Raw genomic sequence first — 18,864 nt, forward strand, 5'->3', positions numbered from 1 at the left:
AAAAATTACTGGAATTTTTTGAGGATAAGACCACAGAGTACAGAGAAAAGGTGGATTTCCAGAAAGCATTCAAGAAGGTGCTACATAAAAGACCCATCCATATGATAAGGATGCATGAAGCTAGGGGTAATGTATTAGCTTTGGATAGAGGATTGGTTAACCAACAGATGTCAGGGAGTCGCGATATTAGGTGTTTCGTGTTTCTCTAATTGACCATCAGTGGTGACTGGAATGCCACACGGTTGGTACTGGGTCCACAACTGTTCAAATTATACACCAATAATTTATAAGAGGAGACCAAGTGTAGTGCATCTAAGTTTGCTGATTCCACTAAATTGAGTCAAAAAGCAAATTGTGCAGAAAATGCAGAGAATCTGCAGAGAGACATTGATAGGTTTACTGAGTGGGCTGGAGTCTGGCAGTGTTCGTAAATGCGAGGTAATCACTCTAGAAGAAAAAAACAGAAGGTCAGAATATTACGTAAACGATGCAGCATGAAGAGGGATGTGAGAGTGCTTGTATCTGAATCACCAATGTTTGGTTTGCAGGTTATCACAAAGACAAATGCAGTGCTGGTCTTCATTGCTCGAGGGACTGAATTTAAAAGCAGGAAAGTTATGCTGAAATTGTGTAGTGTACCGGTGAAGTCGCACCTAGAGTACTGCATGTAGTTCTGGTGTCCTTGAGGAAAGATATATTGACTTTGAAGGTGATGCAGAAGGAGGTTGACTCCAGAGATGAGGGCATTAGCCTCTAAGGACAGATTTGAATCACTTGGGGCCATACTCGCTGGGATTCAGAGACATGAGAAGGGATTGTATAGAAACATAAAATCATGAAAAGGGATAGACAAGATAGGCACAGGAAAGCTGTTTCCACTGGTAAGAGAGACTGGAACTAGTGAACGTAGCCTCAGTATTTGGGAGAATAGATTTAGGATGCAGGAACTATTTTTACCCAGCAAGTAGCTATTCTATAAAATTCTCTGTCCAGGGAAGCAGTAGAGGCTACCTCATTAAATGTACTTAAAGCAGCATTAGATAAACTTTACCAAGTTCAAATAAAATTTATTATCAAAATACATATATATAACCATACATTACCTTAAGAATTACTTTCTTGAAAGCATTCATGATAGAACAGAAACATACAATAAAACCAATGAAAAGCTACACACAAAGACTGACAAACAACCAATGTGCAAAAGACAAACTGCAAATATAAAATAAATAAATAATACCGAGGATGTGAATTATCGAGACCGTGAAAGTGAGACCATAGGTAATGGAATCAGTTCAGAGTGGAGGTCAATGAAATTATCAACTCTGGTTCAGGAACCTGACGGTTGAAGGGTATTAACTGTTCCTGAACTTGGTGGTTTGAAACCCAAGGCTTCTGTACCTCTTTCCCGATGGATGGCCTGGATGGTGGGGGTCCTTGATAATGGACGCTGCCTTCTTGTGGCAGCACTCTTTTGAGATGTGTTCAATGGAGAGGAGGACTTTGCCCATGGTGCACTGGGCTGTGTCCATCACATTTGTAGGCTTTGCCTTTTTTTGGCATTGGTGCTTCCAGACCAGTTCATGACGCAATCAGTTAGGAGACTCTCCACCATGTACCCACAGAAGTTGGCAAAGTTCAATGACACACCAAATCTGTGCAAACTTCTAATAAAGTAGAGGCACTGTCGTCCACCTCCAATCTCCTAATGAGATCTGTCTCATAGACCTCCAGCTTCTTCCTCCTGCAGTCAATATGTATATCTTTAGTTTTGCTGATGTTGAGTGAGAAGCTTTTGTTGCAGCACCATTCAACCAGATTTCAATCTCCCTCCTACATGTCGATTCATCATCACCATTGACGCAACAGTGGTGTCATTAGCAAACTTAAATATTGGACTGAAGGGGTACTTAGCCACACAGTCACAGGTATAAATCAAAGAGCTAGCCACACAGCCCTGTGTTGCACCTGTGCCGATGGAGATTGTGGAGGGAGATGCTGTTGCCAATCTGTAGCCACTGGAGTCTGCAAGTGAGAGAAAAAGCGAGGATCCAGTTGCACAAGGACATATCAAGACCTAGGTCTTGGAGCTTAGTGACTAGTTTCAAGGGGATGATAGTGTTGAAAGATTTTTTGCACAGTAGGGAATTAAGGGCCATGGAGAAAGTCAGATAGGTAGAGACGAGTTCATGGCCAAATTAGCCATGATCTTATTGACTGGTGGAGTTGGGTCAACGAGCCAGATGGCCTACTCCTGTTTCTATTGCTTACATTCTTAAGGTAAAGGGCTACAAAGTCCTCGGGTTGTGCATAATCTGCACAGCAGGGATACAAATGCTGTTAAGTGTAAGTATCCAAAAGATGGTGAATAGAACTGCCCTGTCATTAGTTTTGTGAAACACCATCTCGACATGTGCATCCACTTTCTGATGGAACGGCGTGAAGCTGCTGAACTATAGATAAATTAATCACATCATAGACAGTTGTGTTGCCATTCAAGATTTAGGGACCTATTTATTTTAATTAGCTTTAATTACTGCAAATCAACCTTTCTGACACTGAAGATAAAACCTGGAAATATGATGTTTCAATAATTAAGCCAACAATAGCCAATAGAAGTTTCAAAAATATTTGATCTGTAATTTTATAAAATTTCCTTTCAGGTAGAAATGTTTCAATATGCGATATTGAGTAGGTAGTGCACAGAACACTCATGTTTTTTCTTTGTGGGGTCCACCACTGCAAGGTTTCATTGTGCAAGAGACCAAGGACACCAAGTTCAACAGATTAGGCATTATACAGTTAAAATGCTCTAAAGGTCTTTTCGAACTCTGTTCTTCCACCGGCGAGGAAAACGTGGTTACAGATATCGGTGTGGAAGAAATCAGGATCATGAGTGACTGGTTATATAGTTAGAGCGGTGATGGAGGAAGAGAAGGACACGATAATGTTCTAACCACCTAAACACCACTGAGAGGGCAAACTCTTCTAATTGGCAGACTTGCTAGTCCAAAACAGACGCTTCTGAGTGGGACCTGCTCAGTCCCGCTCAACTTGCATCAAAGTATGAAGCAGCGTTGAAAATGCTTAGTTCCGCGCCAGTGCTCCATCCAGAGGCAGCACAGGTGACAGAAACAGAGTTCAGATGCATGAAGCGAGAGGCTATACATTACTATTCACATCCAGGTATCTCCATGTCTTAATACATCTGAAACAGAGGACCCAGAAGGTTCAATATTCCCAGATGGAATCAATGCAATCAATTCCCAGAAAGCATTTGACAATTGACCTCACTAAGAAATTACTGCTGCTTTGTGATCTGAATACAATCACTAGTCAGCTTTGTCCAATTATTTCTTTTCCTCAGTTTGAAACCAAAATCATTCACTCTAGTGCAAGTTTCCTCCAATTATTTTGCAATCCTTCAATTAGATCAGCTGATCTGTTCATGTGGGTCCAAAATCTCAGTTTTCTTCATTGAGTTATCAGCAGCAAAAATGTTTAAAAATTAATTCATGCAAGGACAATTCTAACCAATGTATATTGTACTGGAGCAAAATGTGGCATTTCATGACAGGAAATTTAGCCCGATAGCAATGTCTTATGAACAATTAAGGATGACAACTTGCCACCCAATCACAATGACACTATGTGTTTGTGATCTAATGTCTCTGAGCAGCTGGAGCACTTAGTAATTAAAATACCAATCAATCCTGTTAAAATGAAGACCCAGTAAAGATAGCAACCATCACTCAGCAGCTATACAAGCAACCAGTCCACCTGCAAAATTTCAAAATGTTAATACTTACTTTCACCTTCTTGCAGCATCTTCAAAAGCTGAGCATTTCTAGCCTTCACTTCTTTATATTTTGTCTATTAAAAAGAAAACTAAAAAATGTCAGTTAAAAATAAATTCTTATTCAGAATTGCAGAAGGCATAATCTCAAGACTTACTTCCCACTCAGCAACTATTTGTTTCAACTGAAGAATTTTGAGTTCTTTCTTTTCCAGTTGATCTTTTAAATGTTCGGTTATTGCATTACTGGAAGTAACCTCCTGCAAGAAAAATTTAAAAGTATCTTTTGAGTACAGTGAGTCACATTAGAGGCGATGTTGTACCATATTCTTCTTAACCAATATGTAGAACTTAGCATTTTTCAGTATCAAATGCTGTCTGTTGTCTGTCCACACCTCCAACTTTTCTTTATCTCCTTGGTCCATTGTTATCCTCATGGTTGACTGGCATAATTAGAAATTGTGCTGTCTACATCCAGGTCCAAATCATTTATATTAGGAGAAGCATTGGGTCTGGAACTGATTCTTGGGTGGCTCCACAAAAAGTCAATGAAGTGGTGGATACGGCCCAGTCCATCACAGGCAAAGCCCTCCCCATCACTGAGCACAATTATATGGAGTGCTGCCACAAGAAAGAAGCATTGCTCACAAGACGATAAAGGTATAAGAGCAGAATTAGGCCATTTAGCCCATCAAGTCTGCTCCACCATTTCACCATGGTTGATCCAAATTTCTCCACAGCCCCAATCTCCTACCTTCTCCCCATATCCCTTCATGCCCTGACCAATCAAGAATCTATCAACCTCTGCCTTAAATATACATAAAGACTTGGCCTCCACAGCTGATTGTGGCAAAGAATTCCATGGATTCACCACCCTCTGGCTAAAGAAATTCCTCATCTTTGTTGGAAAAGGATACCCCTCTATTCTGAGGCTGTGTCCTCTAGTCTTACGACTCTCCCACCATAGGAAACATCCTCTCCACATCCACTCTATAAAGGCCTTTCACCATTCAATAGGTTTCAATGAGGTCACCCTTCATTCTTCTTAATTCTAGTGAATACAGACCCAGAACCATCAGATACTCTTCGTATGACAAGCCATTCAATCCTGGAATCAGATTCCTTAACCTCCTCTGAACCCTCCTGTTTCAGCACATTCTTTCTAAAGGGCCCAAACTTGCTTACAATACTCCAAGTGAGTCCTCATCAGTGTTTTATAAAGTTTCAGCATTACATCCTTGCTGTTATATTCTAGTCCTCTTGAAATGAATGCTAACATTGCATTTGCCTTCCTCACCAGAGATTCAACCTTCAAATTAACCTTTAGGGAATCCTCCATTTAGAAAATAGCCAAACCTTTCATTTTTTCTACCACAGTGCATGACCATACACTTCTCGACACTGTATTCCATCTGCCATTTCCCAAATCTGTCAGTCCTTCTGTAGCCTCCCTACTTCCTCGAAACTACCTGCCCCTCCACCTATCTTCATATCGTATGCCAACTTTGCAACAAAGCCATCAATTCCGTCATCCAAATCACCGACATATAATGTAAAAAGAATCGGTCCCAACACAGACCCCCCAAGGAACACCACTAGTCACCAGCGGCCAGTCAGAAAAGGCTCCCTTTATTCCCACTCTTTGCCTCTTGCCAATCAACCACTGCTTTATCCATGCTGGAATCTTTCCTGTAATACCATGGACTCATAACTTGTTAAGCAGCCTCATGTGGCACCTTGTCAAAGGCCTTCTGAAAATCCAAGTACACAACATCAACCGATTATCCTTTGTCTATCCTGCTTATTGCTTTTTCAAAGAATTCCAATAGATCTGTCAGACAAGATTTTCCCTTGAGGAAACCATGCTGACTATGGCCTATTTTATCATGTGTCTCCAAGTACCCTGAGACCTAATCCTTGGTAAAATCGATTCCAACATCTTCCCAATCACTGAGATCAGACGAGCTGGTCTATAGTTTCAAGTGGAGTGACACTTCCAATTTTCCAGGCTTCCAGAACCATTCCAGAATCTAGTGTTTCTTCAAAGATCATTACTAATGCCTCCACGATCTCTTCAGCTACCTCTTTCAGAACCCTGGCGTGTACACCATCTGGTCCAGGTACCTTATCTATCTTCAGACCCTTCAGTTTCCCAACAGCCTTCTCTCTAGTTATGGTAATTTCACACACTTCATGTCCCCTGACACCTGGAACTTCCACCATACTGCTAGGATCTTCCACAGTGAAGACTGATGTGGAAGTACCTCCATCATTAAGTTCCTCCACCATCCAAGCCATGCCCTTTTCTTGCTGCTACCCATTGGGCAGGAAGTTCAGCAGCCTTAGGTCCTACATCACTCGGTTCAAGAACAGTTATTGTCCTACAACCATCAGGTTCCCAAACTGGCGTGGATAACTTCGCTCATCACAACTCTGAACAGGTTTCACAACCTCCACACTCACTTTCAAAGCCACTACAACTCGTATTATTATTTATTTTCATTTGCACATTGGCTGTTTGCTGGTATTAGTGTTTGTGTAGTTTTTCATAAGTTCTATTGTATTTCCTTAGTTCCTATAAACGCCTGCAAGAAAGTGAATCTCAAGGCAGTATACGGTAACACGTATAAACTTGGATAATAAATTCACTTTGACTTGAATGAAAGTAAACTGGAAAGTATATATATCTCAAACCAATGTACGTCAGAGCTAGTTTGGCACAACACGGTGGGTTGAAGGGCCGTTCCTGTGCTGTACTATTATATTTCCCAAAACAAAATGCTAACAGCAGCTCTGTACAGAAACAGAGCTAACAATGCAGACTAATGGCCTGCCATTAGGATTGAGAAAATAAACATATTTTAAATTGAGGAGAAGGGGAAGTTTGGAAAGGACAAAAGGGAATGCCTATTATAAAGTGAATACTAAGGCAGACCCAGTTCTTGCTTACACCAACCCCACTCATCTGCTCTACCCCATAATCCTGCAAATTCTTTTCATACTGATACTCACATATCTCCTTACAGAGTATTTCAAGCATGTTGTTTGTAGGAATTCTGGCACCTGGATTGTTTCTCCCTCTTCCCCAACACTCCCCCCTCCCCACCAAATTTAAGTGTATGAATAGTTTGTTGAAAGTGCCAGGTCACGTTGAGGAAATGGTTGAAAAAGTGTTTGAGCCCTTGGGCTCCATAAATAGGTGTATAGAGTGCAAAAGAACGGATGACATGAAGAACCTTTATAAAACACTGGCTCAGCCATAACTGGTACGTTGTGTCTCGTCCTGTGAGCCACACTTCACAAAGATGCGATGACTTTGGAAAAGGTGCAGAAGTGATTGAGGGAATTTGTGTGGATAGACTGGTGAAGCTGGGTCTGAAATCCTTGGAAAAAAAGAGTTTGCAAGACTTGGCAGAGGTACTTAAAACCATAGAATGCTTGAAAGAATGGATAGATAGAACACGTTTCCATCATATAGAGACATTGAAACCACGGTTGTCAAATGTGCTGATACAAAGACAGCCTGGAAGTTAAGCTGTTAAGAGAACGTTAACAGAGTGATAGAAGGATACAGACACATTTAAGTTAGCAGGCAAAGACCCAGTGAACAGTGTACAACATGGGAACTTGTGACATTGCCTATTTTGCTGAGGGGAAAAAAAACAAAAATAAAAATTCTAGCTGGTTACAGAGCTGAGATGGGAAGAGATCTGGGTATCCGATGTTATGATTTACAGTACAAATAAATAAATAGGAAAGTTAGCAAAATGTTACCATTTATTATTTGGGGAAATTATTACAAAATTAGAGAGGTTATGCTTAATTTTGTACCTGGAATTTACTCCAGATTTGCTCTCACCCATGTATAGTAATTGTCTTATTAGAGGAATAATATTAAGGTAACCTGCCCATTCCATCATGAGGAAAGGCTGGGAAGACCAGGTTTGAACTGCTTGAGTGTTGCAGAGTAGAAGTTGACTTGACTGATACAAAGAAAACTCTCAGGGGTCTTGATAGGGTACATGTGGAGAGAATGTTTCCTCTTATGAGAGGATGCAGAACTAGGGCCACATCAAGGTGAAAGGAGAATGGGACCAGTCGATGTTCAAATCTTGCCTGTTTATTAAGATATCAGCTGCAGTCACAGATCAATCCCCAAATAAACGATACAGAGTTTGGAAACCAGCAATGCTTTAATGATGTCCAGCAGGGTTATACTTACGAGTCGGAGATAAACATTTATCTCTTTCTGCTGTTTCTCAATGATCCATGCACCACTACCCCTAATACTCAACACGTTGCTATTGCTCAAATTTCATAAGTATCAAATCACCAGTTACAGCCACATCTGCTGTCTGCTCTTCACTTTCCAGTCATTACTTTTAGAAAACAAATAGAGACCCTACAAACTCAAATTCTACTTACAAAATGTTTAAACAGTTGTGATGACACTGGAAAATCGGTTTGTTTAAACAGTTCTAGGGAGTTGAAGCATCAATTAAACTAAAAGCACATCCTTAGTTGATTCAGTCCCACATATCTATCAGCAATATTTTTTTAAATGTTCTCCTCCTACTCAGTTCATTAGCAACAGCTGTGAAAATATTGGAAACATAAAATAAATGAAAGATCCAACAGTTTTAAATTTAATTTTGGATTTATGAATATGCAAATACATTAATCTGAGAACATTGCTTAAACTGCAATTAAACAATCTATAGACGTTTTGAATAACTGTTCACAAAGAAACAGGTAACATTCAAGCTGAACAGAGGCACAGATAGAAAGGCTGCTGCCTAACAACTCTTATAACCCAGGTTCTATCCAAATCACCAGTGGAGTTTGTGCAGAGTGTGCACATTCTCCCTATACGTGGGCTTCCTCCAACACTGACTTCCTTCCAAATCCCAAAGATGTGTAGGTTGGGTGGTTGTTTAGCCATTGCAAACTGCTCCTGTGTGTAGTTAAGTGGTAGAATCTGGGGTGAAAGGAAAGGGAGGAGGGAGATGATTGAGTATGGAAAGATTGCAGTGGATTTAACGTGAGATTTATGCAAAAAGGTTTCTGATAGTCATCGTGAAATTAATGAGCCAATGGGACTGTTTCCAAGTTACATAGGTCATGTCTCTAACTGGTTAAACCACTATCAAGCCCCAGACCACCCGCGTGCAACACAGACAAATCAATTAAGGTTTAGAAATGTATTTTCGGAAATACATACTTGGCTCTCTTGTGAAATACTGTCCAATCCATTGGTACTTGATAACTGCTTTCTCCTCTCCATTGATAGTATTTTACTTGCAGCTTCTTCTAGTTTAATAAAGAAGCTATCCTCTTCTGTTGCTGCATGTAAAGATGTTGGCTCCTGGAAAAAGCACAAAATTTCTGAATTCAGTTCAAGGTATACAAGAAGCAAAACATTAAGTTATGATTTAAAAAAAGTGTTGAGCCTTGTGCAGACTGAAGAATCAAGCCATTTGGCCCACTCCACTACTTTCTCAGAAATATGGAAATTCTCTTTTCAAAACAAATGGACAAATTACTATATTTGTTTCTTACACAATGCAAATCCAGATCATAGTTGATTATATTCAAAAAGGATCATTGTCCTCTTACTCTTTTGCTGAGTTTTAACTTCATCCATTATTTTATTGGAAGTCTCTTTTAAATCTGAATTCCAAGTTCCAGGCCATATTGTAAACATACAACTCACTTGGTTATTAAAAAAAGATCGTAAACACTAATTCCACAATATAAATTAAGTTGCCATAAAGATAAAAGTAGCATACCTCAGACTTCCTATTTGTCTGATCTAATGAAAGAGAATGAAAAAGTTAATATGGTGTAAAATACTGGCAACATATTTCACTCACAAAATTGTGGCTACTCAAATAGAGAACAATGGGCAAACTATGCAGATTTTAAAATCCTGATACATCTGCTTCTCAATATTGAATTTAACCAGTGAAAAGTTGAAAATATAGTACTTTTAAACATTTATAGGACTTTGATTTAATAAGGAACATAAATTGTTGCTTCCTGTTCCAAAAATTGGGCTTACGAGTTTCAGGGTTTTCAAGATATGACCAATAGTAATTGGCAGTAAGCTTCTGGATGACTGCACAAGGAGATGAGAAAATAGCATCTTCTTCCTGTCATCACTATTGTACTTCACACAGGAGAGCATGTATGTATGGGCTGGAGTATTAGAGTAGCCTCACAAAGCATTACACAAAATTTGAAGCAGGGGAACAAGTGACTGTACAGCTGGACCCAGTCCAAACCGAATCAAGTCCACTGATGACACAACAGTAGCTGGCCTCGTCAACACCAACCTTTAGGAAGGTGCAGGCTGGCTACTCCACACTGCACGCAGACAGCTCCTCCATGGAGAAAGTTACCAGCACCAAGTTTCTGGGAGTGTACATAATGGACAACCTCACCTGATGCCTCAGCTCCACCCCTCTGGTCAAGAAGTACAGCAACATCTCCACTTCCTGAAGAGATTGAGGTGAGCAAGGAGCCCCCCCCCCCCGCCAATTCTAACCAATTTTTACAGAAGCCCCATTGTGAGTGTCATATGCATTTTGTGGTCAGATGTAAGGCAATTGACCACACCTTGACCACAAGATCCTCCTTTGTGAGAACTGCTCAGAGGATCTCTTTTCCACCCATCTGAGATATCTACCAGGACTACACAGCATGCTGGACCCTTCATATCGTTAATGATCCCTCCCATCCATCCAATCTCTTCAACCCCCTTCCATCGGGCAGGAGGTACCATAGGACTGTTAGATTCTTCCCCCAGGCTGTAAGACTACTGCTCTTCCTGCCACCACCCAGGTCTCACCACATATGAGGCACCAGTAGCATTATACTGTTTCCTTGTTATCATGTGTCATACATGCAGCTTATTATTTGTCAATTTATTTGTGGTAATATTACTTTGTGTTGTGTGTGTGAGTTATATGTACTGTGGTGTGTACCTTGGTCCAGAGGAACATTGTTTCGTTTGGTGGTATACATGTTTATTGCTCAAATGACAATAACCTTGAACTTGAAAGACTTCTTCTGAAAAATTTAAATCATTTGTTTAAAATAAGCTGATGTGCAAAGATGGTGCAGTTTCCACCCTCCAAATAAGTCTATAAAGTCCAGAATCCAATCTAATCAGAAATTGCTGCAAATCACATACTTTCACCTCCAAAATTTTACCATCTCTACCTGCTGCTGAACTTCATGCTTTTCTCCATATTCAATGACCGTACACTCTTGGTGAAGAGATTATCTCCACCCTCCTTTCCTCATATAGAATGGGGCTCCGGTCAGCTGCCTCAGGATCAGTGGTCAATCTCTTATTTCATGTAAATCAAAATCACACAGCTGCATGTCCTTTCTGGGCACTTGACTCTACTGTCATCTGGTGGCTACCACGCACATGAAAATCAAACCAACAACCCAGATTTTGTTATAAAGCAATCATACTGCTCAAAATAAAACACTGACACAACTCCAATACTACCTGTACTTCCGTCAGTCTGAAAATCTTTCAATGAAACTGTGGCTGGTTTATCTTTTCCCTGAAGATGTTTTCGTTTCTCCTTTCTACTTGGTCCTTTTGTTTTAGGAGAAGTATTATCTGCATCTAAACACTGTAAAAGATGTTTCAAAGTTTAAGATGAAGTGCAATGAAGATTTTCATTCAAGGATTATTACATTTTTACAAAATCTAAAAAGGACAAAGCAAGATGAAAGATTATGCATTTTGTTTCTAAACTGCAGATGTAACTCATACACTGATATCTCGTTTAGCACTCCCTGAAACGAGGGTGCTAAAATGGGGTCAATACAAGCATTATTTATGGAAATATTTTAGTTTATTTGGAGATGAAGGGTACAGCAGGCCTATCCGGCACAACGAGCCACATGACCCAGCAAACCCACCTATTTTACACTAGCCTAATCATAGGACAATTTACAAAGACCAATTAACCTGTTAACCGGTACGGCTTTGGACTGTGGGAGGAAACAGGGGCATCCGGACAGAATCCATGCAGATCATGGGGAGAACGTGGAACGCTCAGACGGAACACCACACTACTGTGGTGCCCATTATATACTATTAACATCTTTGCTATGCCAGAAATCTGATGCAAACCCTTGACTTTCCTGCTGATATAACGGTGAGCTATGGTGCGGGGAACCTGGTACAAATCCAGCAATGAATAGCTTATAGCTCAAGGAACAGCTGCCTGAAAACGCGTAGCTGCTCAGCACTAAGATGAGGCGCCCAGGCTTTGCCTTGGCCTGATGAGCCAGTTCTGTATCACTGGGGACTATCAGAGGGAACCAAGGGTCACTCTCGTCACCTCCTGTTAGATACAATGGAAGCTGCTGTCTCCACAGTGCTTCGTAATCTGCACAGCCTTCCCCGGTCTAGAAACAATGCTCAATGTTCTTTGTTGGGCTTTGGAGTTGTTACTGTGGAGAAGGCTCTGGGTTGGGAAGAATTGTGTAAGTGAAGAACAGCTTCCATCGCTTCCAACAGGAAGGTCCAGGCAGTCTGTCAACACATGAAGCAGGTGCTGCCACCAACTTCCACCAAAATCCACACTTACTGTACCAGGCAGGGTGCAGCCTTAAAACCCACATCTCAGCACCAGGCAGCCAGTCTGACCCACTCAATTCTCAGCCCTTTCCACACTGTGCCCCTCAGCCATGTGAGCACCAAAAGAGGACAGGGATTTGCACCAGGTTCTTGGTGTAGCAACACATAGCTGAGCAGTCATCTACAAAATACAGGAGCTACATAGCTGCCAAAGTTCAAACCGGAGGACGGAAAGACTTATAGTGAACCAGCAGCCTCCAGACTGCTGCTAAATGGAGAGCCAGTGAATTCATAATGTGAGCGGGGAGGGGGGGATTCCTAGTAACAAACAGTAATTTAAAATACTAGAACATCAGGATTACAGTGACCAAGTACTTGCACAAATATGAAATGGTTAGAGGGAACTGGTATGGTTCATGAGGTGTCAGTCACATCAAACTCATTGAAAGGATAAAGTGTCTTGGCCTGCTGGAATGGAAGGGCAGAAAAGAGGTGTTTGCCCGAGCTATTGGGAACAACTGATGAGATTATTAGCAAAATGGAGGCAATATTATCACAGACACACAAGAGAATATAGATGCCAGAATCTGCAGCAACAAGCAATCTGCCAGAGGAATTCAGCGGGTTGAGACGCATCTGTGGGACGAAAGGAATTGCCAATGTTGTGGATCAAAACACCGTAGCAGGACTGAAATGTCTTTCCTCCAGCAAATTATCTTTCTTGGAAGTGAGGCACGACAGAGCAAGAAATGACAGCATGTAACAAAAATTGTTCCCAAGGGAACATGTATTCTGGTCTCATTGATAAATCTGATAGAAAAAATACTTGCAGAAAGAGTTCTATGTTCATTTTTGGCTCATGGCATTGTGTGAACACAAACAGGAAATTACAATTTTAAAAAATGGTTAACCAGCTGTTTCGAGGGATGGAGAAATAGGGGAAGTGGGTATGTGCTCTAGACTCACTAAAAAAAGCATCACTCTTATGTTATAAAATATTACATAAACATGGCCTTTATTCTCGTTCAAGAACCAGTGAATGCTAAATTAACATCTTTAAAATGATAAAGGGATCCAATGAAACCATTTCATTTGGATCAGATAGATAGAGCGATAGATACTTCATTGATCCCAAAGGTAACTGCAGTGTCACAGTAGCATTACAAGTGCACAGATATACAAATATTAGAAGAGAAGTAAGAAAGAATAAAAAATAAGTTACCTCAAATAGTCTAACAGGAGGGGGGGGGTCATCACTTCCCCAGCTACAGGTTGACTCATTATAGAGCCTAATGGCCGAGAGTAAGAACAACCTCGTATAGCGCTATTTGGAGCAGTGCAGTTGTCATAGTCTATTACTAAGAGTGCTCCTCTGTTCAGCCAAGGTGACATGCAGAGGGTGAGAAACGCCCCAATATTTCACCCCAAAGCCATTTTCTGCGTCAACCCCATGGTCCTAGATTCTGTTGCTATCTATAAATTTAGCAATTTCCGTCTGCAATATCGTCGGAAACCGAGCTTCCACAGACACTGTGGGTGACATATGCCTCAGGCGAGGAAGTTTCTTGTCATTTCTATCCTGAACGGGTGACCGTTATTCAGAGACTGCGACACCAGGTTGGAGATATCCTAGTCAGGGGAAGTGTTATCACCAATTCTTTGCTGTCAATTCCAGTCCTTTGTACACTGTACGGAGATCACCTCGTAGTTTTCTAAATTCAATACAGCTTAAGCTACTCACCCTCATCCCTCCTCACCAACCCCAGAGACAATCTGCAGTTTTGTCACCCTCAGGTAATACTAAAAATAGTTTTATCAAGACCCTACATGATTGGAACAAGACCTCCCTAGTCTTGGACTCCAATAAAGGTCAACACCCTGTTAAGCTTCTTAAACCCCTTGCTGTACCTACACATTAACTTTTAGCAACTCATGTACAAGAACACCCAGGTTCCTCTGAACACCACCACCTTTCAATCTCCCGCCATTTACAATAAATCCAATTTTTCTTTCTGCCTAGGCTGGGAAGGGAAGAAGTGTTAAAATGCACTCCTTCCTATAGTTCTTAATCAGACACACCAAAAAGGAAACGTAAGATCATTCTCAAATTTAAGAAACATTTTTGATAAAATATTTGTTTGTGAAAAATCAAACCCCATGAGATTACTTATTTATTTTTGTAACAAAATACACAAATGAAATACACTATTAATATTTGATCAGAGTTTGACCAGAAAAAAAATAAAGTGTCATTTGGAATGATACAGACATGTTAAGATTTGGATTTACCCTGAAGTGGACCAGATACCATCCTGGGGGGGGGGGGGGGAAATGAAATAACTTGAGCAGCAAATGCTGGAAGCCTGAAATAAAAAGAAAATGCTGGAAATACTTGGCGGATAAGGCAGCATCGCTACGGGTGATGCATAACCCACTGAGTATTTCTCATGTTTTCTGTTGTCACAAAGATTTTATTAGTTGCAGGGTCTCCATTTCATTACAGACGATGGACACATGTACCAGACATTTCATGCAATACCTTCACAGAACTCCCTGCATTGGAACTGTCAGATTTCCTACCGTACAGCTTGCCTTCAAAAAAAAAACATGATGAGTCTAAGTTTCAAATGTATACATACACTTTTATGCTCCTCGTACTCCAACTTGCTAATCAGCAAAGCCTTCTGGAGATCTGCTTCATATAATTTGTTGGTCAGCTATATTTAGAACAAAACAAATCAGTCAGAGAAGCTCCATCAAAGGTTCCAGAAATACTTTGCAACATTATAGGACCTATTGAATGATCTACTTTGAATACTGTAGAGAAAACATGCTCTGCAAAGCACTGAGATTGAATGTGTCAGCATTCAGTACTCACAACCTAAAAATGGGTGGCAATATTTCTCAGTTCATTGCATTTGGAGAAATTTTGAAAATGGCAGGTAATATTGGAAACAAAGCACAAGAACAAGACGTTATGATCACTATCTCCACCCTCCCTCCCTCTCCATACCTAATTTTCTCCTAAAATAAATAATTTCTTATTGGCAATAATTCCATTCTCCTGGCTTCGATTCTCAATCCTAGAAAACATCATTGATGAATAACTATGGACAAATAGACCTACACAACTAAAAAAATGATACATACTAATCAGGCCCTTGTGTGTTTTTATCTGAACCCATGAAGCCACATTCAACATTGACAGCAATTTAAAGAGGCAGTTAAAGGGCATTTTTCAGCTCTCTACATAGGTTCAGCTGTATTGTTACCAGCATTTCAATGATTTTTTAACATTGTATCTATGCGCACTCTATCTGCTTCCAAACCTGAGACGGTAGAGAAACAATGACTTGTGTAACACCACGACAAAATGACTTCCAGTTGAAGAACATCTGCTCCTGCCAAGAATGAGTTATTCACGTTGAATAATAGAGCTAACATGTTTATTTGCGCATATACCTGAAATAAGCCTTACTACAAGACTAAACTAACACAGAGCTTGCATCTGTTCATTCAAATAGTACCACACAAATTCCCTCTCGTAAAAAATCATTAGGTTAACTTACCTCGATGAGTTCCAGACTTTTCCCACCCCTAATAATATTGAATGCATTTAGTGATGTAAATTCCTGACCTTGTTTTAATACAAAGAAGCTTTGCACAATAAAACTGTGAATTGTGAAAGGACATAATGGTAAGTAAGATGTTGGAAAAACATTTGTAGCTCAGGCTGAGGATATTGTTGTTGAATGAAACTTTCATTCGAAGTTGCATTGATGATGTTGCCTAGCTGGGTAACAAAACGTCTGCGAGCCAGCTCGACAACAACATAATGGTAATAAATGGTTCTTTAATGCCACTTGGCAGTAAAATATTCCGAAAATGATAAATCTGCATAGATTTGTGGTTAGTGACATAATTAATGGCCAGTAGTGCCCATGGCCTGTAGGTATTCAATTTTGTAACATTTTAAACAACACCATTTCTCACCTGTTCATCCTTCTCTCTCCACTGCTCCCACTTCTCCCCCTCTGCCGCTGGTGGATTCTGCCAGTTCAGGAATTGTTCTGACTGACAAGACCCAGCATTCACTCCAACTACGCCGGTAGAACAAGACTTTGATATACTTTTTCCAAAAGCCAGACTTCGTAGCTTTAAATTAAGAACCAAAAAAGAAGTCAAAATTATGAAAAACCGAGTACACATTTTTGTACTCAATTAAAACTGCATCCTGATGATTAAACCAATCATTTGATCGTTTAAATGTTAAGTTGTAGTTGTGTGCTTCAAAGATTACTAAATACTTCATGGGTTAAAGTAAAACATTTAAGCAATTTTCAAAATAGAAACCCATATAATTTTAGTGTAATCAAATCAAAACTTATATTTACACAAATCACATATTGAAATCTTTTTGTTTGTACTAAAGGACAAAAGGAATCTGTACATTCAAATTCAAACACCTGTTGCCATAGTAATAGATTTATCAATTAAAGCAGTTCACTTTCTAAAATCATTGCTGAATTTTTAAAGGATAATTTACTTTATGGGATATTTGAATATGAATACAGCTCTCAATACAAGTTCAACGTATGCCTGTAGCAATATAATAATAGGCTGGACCCAATAAATGCCAGAAGTACTCAGGTCAGGCAGCACCTGCAAAGAGAATCACCAACCAAAAATATTTCTCTCTCTTCAACAGTGCTGTCTGAGCTGTTGAATATTTCTAGCATTTTCTGCAGTAAAAAAGGTAATGCTGTTGTTGAATTTTGTATTTCAGATGTGATATTAAAAAATATCTAATTTTTAACTTGGTGTAACAGGGTGTATTCGTTTTTGAAAGGAATTCCTTGATACCCTATTTGGTATTATTTCCTAAAACTTTTTTTTGTCTTTCATCAGTATGTGTGAGACCCTGTGCACTGTACTTGCCTATATGTCAACAATCATACATATTTATTACATTTAGCGATGCAGCGAGGAGGCCTTCTGGCCCTTCCAGCAAATCCTTGCAATGCAGAATTGCATTGGTTATGCACTGAAGTCTGCAGAAACGTGGCTTTCCGACAGAGTTGATACTTTATCAAACCCTCAGGTTTTTGATGCGTTTAGTAGTTGTGGAAGTTTAGTGTCCTGCCCTGTCAGCAATCGGGGCATTCGATTCTGGTCCCCCAAAAGAAGAAACATTTTGGCGAATATTGACAGAGGAATGCAGGCTTGGTCAGGGGAAGCTCCGGATCGACATCAAATAGTGCCAGCGGGCCAGAGAAATATCGGATGAATATGACATCCAAGAGATAAAACTAAACAAAACAAATGTTTAAGTAACGGGCAAGCGGTTAGTGGGAATGAGAAACCTTTGCGCCAATAGTGTAAATGCAATTTTAAAAGGGACGTTTTAAAAAGACAAAGTAGAAGTAAGGATGTGTTTCTGTAAAATGTAGAGTATTATAATTCAGATTCTTCAATGTGACTTGCTCAATTTAAATTGAATTGTAAATCTTAATGCATTTCTATCACAGCAAAAGCTTTCCCCGTAGAATCATACAAAAATAGACAGAACTTCTTCTACAAAACCCTTCCTTTCAGTGGGTAAAAGAGCATCGTGTGCGAGCACTGTGTTCATCGTTCCGACTGAAAGTGGCTCCGGCTCTGGCCTCCGACTGACTCCCCGGTTCGTACCTCATTCGCTTCGCTTTGCTGCTGCTCTTTCTTCTTCCTCCTTTTCTGTTTCTTTTTCTCATTGCTGCTGCCGCTGCCGCCGCCGCCCGCGGCCCCGGACTGTGCGTTGTTGTTTTTCTTAGCGGCTCCGACGCGGCCGCCTTTCCCGATTCGATTACTGCCGTTAATCCGCCCGGGGTCCGAATCGGAGTCGGACGAATCGCCCTCCACCCTCAGCAATGCAAAGCGAGAGGCGGTCGTGCGAATCGAGGCTGGGCCGACTGCTGCCGCCATGCCGACGACTTGAATTAAACTGAAAGAAGGGCCGGGGCGAGAGGAGTTGACCGAACGGTGTTGGAAGTACTACAAGCAGCCGAGAGTCGGGGCAGAATTTGCCAGCCGCTGCAGAATTGGTCCGTGACCGAAACGCGAAGCGCCACCAACCGAGTTCTTTTGGAACGGACATGGGAGGCTCGTGTGCGCGCACCGGCTGTGGTCCCGAGCGAGAGCGCGCACCGCGCGGAGACTGCCCCGCAACTTAACTTCACCGCGGGCCGTTTTCCGGCCGTCAGTGCTTTAACGAGTCTCGGGGCTAACGAGGTGTAGCGTGTCAACGCGGAAGCCCAGGTTAGCCCACCTTCGATCTTGGTAAGCGATTTCAAGGACGTGCCGGCAGCTTGGGTTATCTTTGATCGCTTGGCCAGCGGCTCCTTAACGGGGACGGATGTCATCAAAATTAATCATCGGTTCACTTTGCGGCAGACGGGGGAATGAAGAAGTCAGTGGCAAGAAC

The 18,864-nt window shown here is 40.8% G+C and overlaps 1 protein-coding gene across 2 annotated transcripts in view; it reads right to left on the reverse strand.

Moving 5' to 3' along the window:
* Positions 1–18,533, reverse strand: part of gkap1 (G kinase anchoring protein 1) — a 38,974-nt gene extending 20,441 nt beyond the window's left edge. Inside the window, exons 1-8 of one of the 2 annotated variants that reach the window (XM_063068805.1) lie at positions 18,093–18,519; positions 16,398–16,559; positions 15,044–15,121; positions 11,319–11,448; positions 9,586–9,608; positions 9,018–9,161; positions 3,955–4,056; positions 3,810–3,873 (exon numbers count right to left, since the gene is read on the reverse strand). In XM_063068805.1, the coding sequence (XP_062924875.1) occupies positions 3,810–3,873; positions 3,955–4,056; positions 9,018–9,161; positions 9,586–9,608; positions 11,319–11,448; positions 15,044–15,121; positions 16,398–16,559; positions 18,093–18,365 (976 nt within the window). In that variant the 5' untranslated portion in view covers positions 18,366–18,519. Of the gene's footprint in view, positions 1–3,809; positions 3,874–3,954; positions 4,057–9,017; positions 9,162–9,585; positions 9,609–11,318; positions 11,449–15,043; positions 15,122–16,397; positions 16,560–18,092 lie in introns of both variants that reach the window. The other variant, XM_063068804.1, reaches the window with a different exon arrangement.
* Positions 18,534–18,864: the final 331 nt, after the last annotated feature.

Source organism: Mobula hypostoma, chromosome 16 (assembly GCF_963921235.1).
Source record: "Mobula hypostoma chromosome 16, sMobHyp1.1, whole genome shotgun sequence".
NCBI lineage: Eukaryota > Metazoa > Chordata > Chondrichthyes > Myliobatiformes > Myliobatidae > Mobula > Mobula hypostoma.